The sequence below is a fragment of the Pinus tabuliformis genome, chromosome 1_2, assembly GCF_031772625.1.
Source record: "Pinus tabuliformis cultivar Carrire ecotype Pingquan chromosome 1_2, CPIR1, whole genome shotgun sequence".
Taxonomy (NCBI): Eukaryota; Viridiplantae; Streptophyta; class Pinopsida; order Pinales; family Pinaceae; genus Pinus; species Pinus tabuliformis.
In genome coordinates, this window is record NC_142298.1 from 714,509,166 (window position 1) to 714,514,812 (window position 5,647).

The following is a 5,647-nucleotide window of genomic DNA, read 5'->3' on the forward strand; positions in this document are numbered from 1 at the left end:
TCAACATAGTCATGAATTACATTTCATAAATTTGTTAACCTGCAATCTTCTGGGTGAATGGTTTTGAATTTTGTGCAACTAAGGGAGAAATTTCCTTTCTAAAAGTTACCCCTTTCACCCTTGAAGCAAATTATTTCTAGTGGCTCCACAAGTGCTACGCTGGCTCTTCTAGATGGTCAATTCAATTTGACTAAAAACTTACATGATGGCTAGTTGGCTTGCCTTGAAACACTTTCATTCAGATCACATGATAGCTATATAAAGAGGTTAATCTGTTTTCCTTGATATGTAATTCGATCATGCATACATTGCTCATCTGATCTCCTACGCGAAGGTATTCAAAGAGATGTTTAAGGGTCAGATCAAGTGAAGAAATTTATCCTCTATCTTTTATTGAAGACTGTAATTTGACTGTTCGATATTCTATCATCTGAACTCATTGATTGGTCAGAGATTATAATTGCTCCAGGCCTGTAACTAGGCCGAGATTTACTTCAGATCTACTTTCACAGGATCCAGATCTGATACATTTCAGATCTGCCTCACACAGATCTAGATCCAAGCCACCTCAGGATGCCTCCACTGATTTAGATCTGAGCCCTTTTTGAATTGTGATTTGGTCCGAACTTATGTCTTCAAAGAGTTGTATTCTATCTCAAGTTTGAGCCTCAGAAGGGACGAAGATCTGAGATCTGTCTCTGTTGTATGGTGAGAGGATAAGCCTCTTGTGTTTCAGATCTAGCTGGAAGAAATTTGTGAAGAAGACCTTAAAACTTGTGGAAGCTATCTTGATTGTTCTCTTATTGTTAGCAGATCTATTGCAGATTGCAGATCTCTTATCATCATTTGCAGATCTCTTATTATCAGTGGCAGATATTTGATTATCAGTGGTAGATCTCTTATCATCACTAGTGATCTCCTTTGCATTGGTGATAAAGCCCTTGCATCAGTATTTTTATCTCTCTCACCGTTAGCAGATTTATTGGAAGCCTGTTATTTCGTTTCATCTAGTGGAGATTTCTCTCTCGCATTTCTGGAAATTTCTTTCTTGAGTTATTGTTTGGCAGATTTCATATTATTGGCAAGATCTTTATCTTGTATTATCATTGGTGGCAGATCTCCCTTGTATCAGTTTTTGCATTTGTGATTAGATCTCACACTTCAGAAGATCTGTCCTAGTTTGAAAAGGGGTAAATTTGCTAAACATTTGAAGACGATCTAATAGAAGAGCATTTTAAAAGGGTTTTCTCCCATAGTGGGGTTTTTCCCTAGTCTTGGACCAAATCCTATGTCTTGTTGTTCATTGACAGTCTTCTATGGTTTATGATCTCAGAAATTAAATTTTAAATCTGCAAAATTTAACATGGTATCAGAGCCGTGGTGAAGATAAGCTCAAGAACAGTAAGTTGAAGGCAAGTATCTATTGAAAGACCTTATTTGCTGCTCAAAATATAACATTAGATCAGTTCAGATGGCTACATCTTTCTTCAAGGACAGTGAGAAATTGACAGGAGTTTCAAATTATGTTACTTGGAAACAGAGGCTGGACACCAATTTGTATGGAGAAGATGTTCTAGAGTATGTCCAAGGAGGTGTACCCCAGCCTCCTGAAAATGCCCCTACTGCTACTAAAGCAAGATACAAGAAAGGTGAGATCAAAGCCTGCAAAATTATCATTGATTCTTTGAAATATCATCTTCTTACCTGTATCTCCAAACTGAAGACATCTAAGGAAATGTATGACAAGATTGTTGGCATGTTTGAAGTCCAAAATCTAAATCATGTCCTTGACCTGAAGAAACAGCTCAAAGATATCAAATTGAATAAGGGAGAATCTATTCAGTCTTATTTTATAAGGATTACTGAACTCAAGGACCAAATTTTGTCTGTTGGCGAGCCCTTGTCTGATAGGGAATTGGTACACACAGCCCTTGATGGACTTCCTACAGCTTGGGAAGTATTCATTACTACTATCAGTAATAACAATGTTCTGCCAACTTTTGATGAATTGATCGGAAGATGCAAGCAGGAAGAATCAAGGATGATTTCAAGGGGCAGAATTCAGAGACATGAAGAAGGAGAACCATCTGCCTTTGTTGCACAAGCAAAGAAGAAGAAAGGAAAGGGAAAATCTTCTAAGCCAAAGTCCAAACCCAAGTTTTTCAAGAAGAGCATGAGGAATGTTGAATGATTTAACTATCACAAGCATGGGCACTATGCTCGAGATTGTCCAGAAAGAAAATCCTCTTATAATCAAAGGAGTAGTAGAAACTACAATAATCAGTCTCCTGATCGAAAACGGAAGAATTATGGAGAAAGAAGATACGAAGGAAGAAGCAATACTTGCAATGATCGTGATCAAGAGCCTTGTCCTCAAAAGAGATACAAAAATACAAGATATGAAAATAATGTTGTTGCTTCTCAATCTGAGTACTTTCTGATTTCAGCTTTGTATAGTGCTTCTCCTCCAGATTCTTTAGATGGTTAGTGGACAGTGGTGCCTCTAGGCACTTCTTTGGTTATAAAGAAGTCCTCTTTAATTTGGTTGAGAGGGAGACTAGTTTAAACATTATCCTTGGAGATAACACTACATACCCTGTAAAAGGGTTTGGTTCAATTTATTTTCATTTGAATCTTGGAGAAACTTTTCACCTTCAAAATGTTTTATATGTACCTAGTCTAAAAAAAATCTTGTATCTATATCTACTCTAGAAGATAAAGGAATGAAGGTGGATTTTATAAAAGGAAAGGTGTTAACCTGGCCAGAGAAAACAAACATGAAAAATGCTTTTACTCTTGGATCGAGAGTCAAAGGGCTTTACAAGGTCAATGGGAGACCTATTAAAGCTATGGCTCAAGAATGCAATTTCAATCAGATCGAGTTATGGCACCGCAAATTTGCTCATCTTCATTATAAGGCACTGCCCAAAGTAAAGAAGATGGTTTATGGAATGCCAGAAATCCAATCAAAACATGATGGTGTTTTCCCTAGTTGTGAAAGTGGAAAGAAAACGAGAGGGCCTTTCCCCTCTAGCAGTACCAAATCTCATGACATCCTGCAGCTAATTCATTCAGATTTGTGTGGACCTATGCCAGTGACATCCATAGGTGGATATTTGTATTATATCACCTTTGTGGATGATTTCTCTAGAAAAACGTGGATATACTTTCTAAAGCACAAAGATGAAGCCTTTGATATGTTTAAAAATTTCAAAGCATTGATTGAAAACCAAACTGGAAAGAAAATCAAAGTCTTCAAATCAGATAATGGAGGAGAATTCATTTCAAATGAATTCATTGACTTTTGTAGAGAAGTCGGTATCAAGAAAGAGACCATTGTACCATATAATCCGAAACAAAATGGTGTGGCAGAAAGAAAGAATAGAACTATCATGGAGGTTGCTCGTGCCATGCTACATGATCAGAATGTGCCAAAGTTCCTATGGGGAGAAGTTGCCAACATTGTCGTATATGTACAAAACAGGACTCCTCATCGAGCATTATATGACAAGACTCCTGAAGAAGTATTCACAGGCAAGAAACCTGATGTCAGTCATTTAAGGATCTTTGGTTGTCCTGTTTATTTTCATGTACCAAAAGAAAAGAGGAACAAGCTTGAGGCTTCAGGTAAGAAAGGTATGTTTGTGGGCTATTGTGAAGATTCTAAAGCTTTTAGAATTTATATACCTGGTCAAAGAACAAAAGACTTCAACAGAGATGAATATGCAGCTCTTGAAAAAGTAAGAATTAGTCCTCCTTCTATCTCTTCTAAAGAAACAAATGATGATGTCAGTCCCTCTACTCACGAAACTGATCATGAGGACCTAACCTGTTGAGCCTATGGATCCATTAGATCCTCCTCCATATAGGAAAAGGCCTCTATGGCTTCGTGATACTCTACAGTATGTTGGAAAACATACTGCTCTCAGGGGCACTTTTAGAGAGAGCAAGAAGCTCAGTCGATATCAAAACTATGTTGTAGCTATGAGTTCTATCATACAGAGTGAACCTCAATCATTTGAAGAAGCAGTAAAGCATCAAGTATGGAAAGATGTCATGACAGAAGAACATGAACCCATTATGAAAAATGATGTATGGGAGGTTGTTCCTAGACCTCAGGGCAAATCAGTTGTGACTTCAAAGTGGTTGTTCAAAATAAAACATGGTATGGATGGCAGTATTGAAAAATATAAAGCAAGATTTGTGGCTCGAGGATTCTCTCATAAAGAGGGAATTGATTATGAAGACATCTTTGCTCCCGTTGCTCGCTATACCACCATTCACTCTATTATTGCTCTAGCTACTAGCCAAGGGTGGACTCTCCATTAGATGGATGTCAAGACAGCTTTTCTCCATGGTGCTCTTCAGGAGGAAGTATATGTTGAACAACCTCAAGGCTTGGAGGTGCATGACAAAAGAACCCATGTATGCAGATTGAAGAAAACACTATGGCTTAAAGCAAGGCCCCAAGGCTTGGTATTCTCACATTGACAGCTACTTATTAAATTTGGGATTCACGAGGAGCAGTGTTGATCCGAACCTCTAGTTCAAAGTTGTACAAGGTATGCCTTTGATTTTGGTATTATATGTTGAAAATATATTTTTGACAGGTAATGAATCTCTGATGATTCAGTGTAAGAGGGAGGTTAACTCTGAATTTGAAATGAAAGACCTTGGGATGATGCACTTCTTTTTGGGCCTGGAGGTTTGGCAAAGACCTGGCGAAATTATTCTCTCCCAAGGGAAGTATGTTGTAAAGCTATTGGAAAGGTTTGAAATGGTAGAGTGCAAATCCATGAGCACTCCCATGGAGATGAACTTCAAGAAACTTTGTGGTGATGAAGTTGGACCTAATTTATCTGATCCATCTGAGTATCGTCAGTTGATTGGAGCATTGATGTTCCTAGTGAACACTCGTCTTGATATTTGCTATGTTGTAAACACCTTGAGTCAATTCATGACCAAGCCTTTACATAATCACTGGGTTGCTACTAAACACGTGCTTAGATATCTACATGGGACAATTAACTTTGGTCTTTGATATACTACTAGCAATATAAAGTTGCATGGTTATATGGATGTTGACTAGGCAGGAAACATTATTGACAGAAAAAATAAAAATAAAAATAAAAATAAAAAATAAACTTCAAGATGTTGTTTCAGTTTGGGATCCACCATAATCTCTTGGATGAGTAGGAAACAGAAATCAGTCGCTATCATGTTAAAATTGGCAACTAGGGCCAAACTCCACATGAGTCATCTTATTTATGACAACTAATATTTTTCTTGGATTCCTCTCTCCGAGAGGTGTAGGATTGATCTAAAGATCATTCAATTCTAACATGTACAAATGAAGTTATGAATTTATTTTGATTATGGTCAAATTGTCGAGGTTGGCCAGCAAACTTATGTAGGCTCAGAAGCCCAACAGTCACGTCTATTCATCCTCAACGTTACATATAAATAGAAGGTGACTTAGCCTCATTTGGACACACTCATCTTCACACTTCTCTCTCTCTCTCCTCATTGATTGGGTACGGATTTCTAGGCCTCTCTCTCTCCACACGTGAGAAATTTTAGGAGACCAAATTTCTTGACAGTTTGACCAAGCGTTGACCTCCTTTGACTGCGTTTTTGTGAAGGCTAT

At 37.7% G+C, this 5,647-nt stretch overlaps 1 protein-coding gene across 1 annotated transcript; it reads left to right on the forward strand.

The window, feature by feature from the left end:
- Positions 1-1,471: 1,471 nt before the first annotated feature.
- On the forward strand, positions 1,472-2,191 carry LOC149207734 (uncharacterized). Its single transcript, XM_089398131.1, has one exon. It carries the CDS (start codon positions 1,472-1,474, stop codon positions 2,189-2,191), a length of 720 nt encoding a protein of 239 aa, XP_089254257.1.
- The last annotated feature ends 3,456 nt before the right edge of the window (positions 2,192-5,647 follow it).

What these genes read in the sequence shown, in the direction of transcription:
- LOC149207734 (XM_089398131.1), top strand. Translation starts at nt 1,472, where the DNA reads ATGGCTACATCTTTCTTCAAGGACAGTGAGAAATTGACAGGAGTTTCA.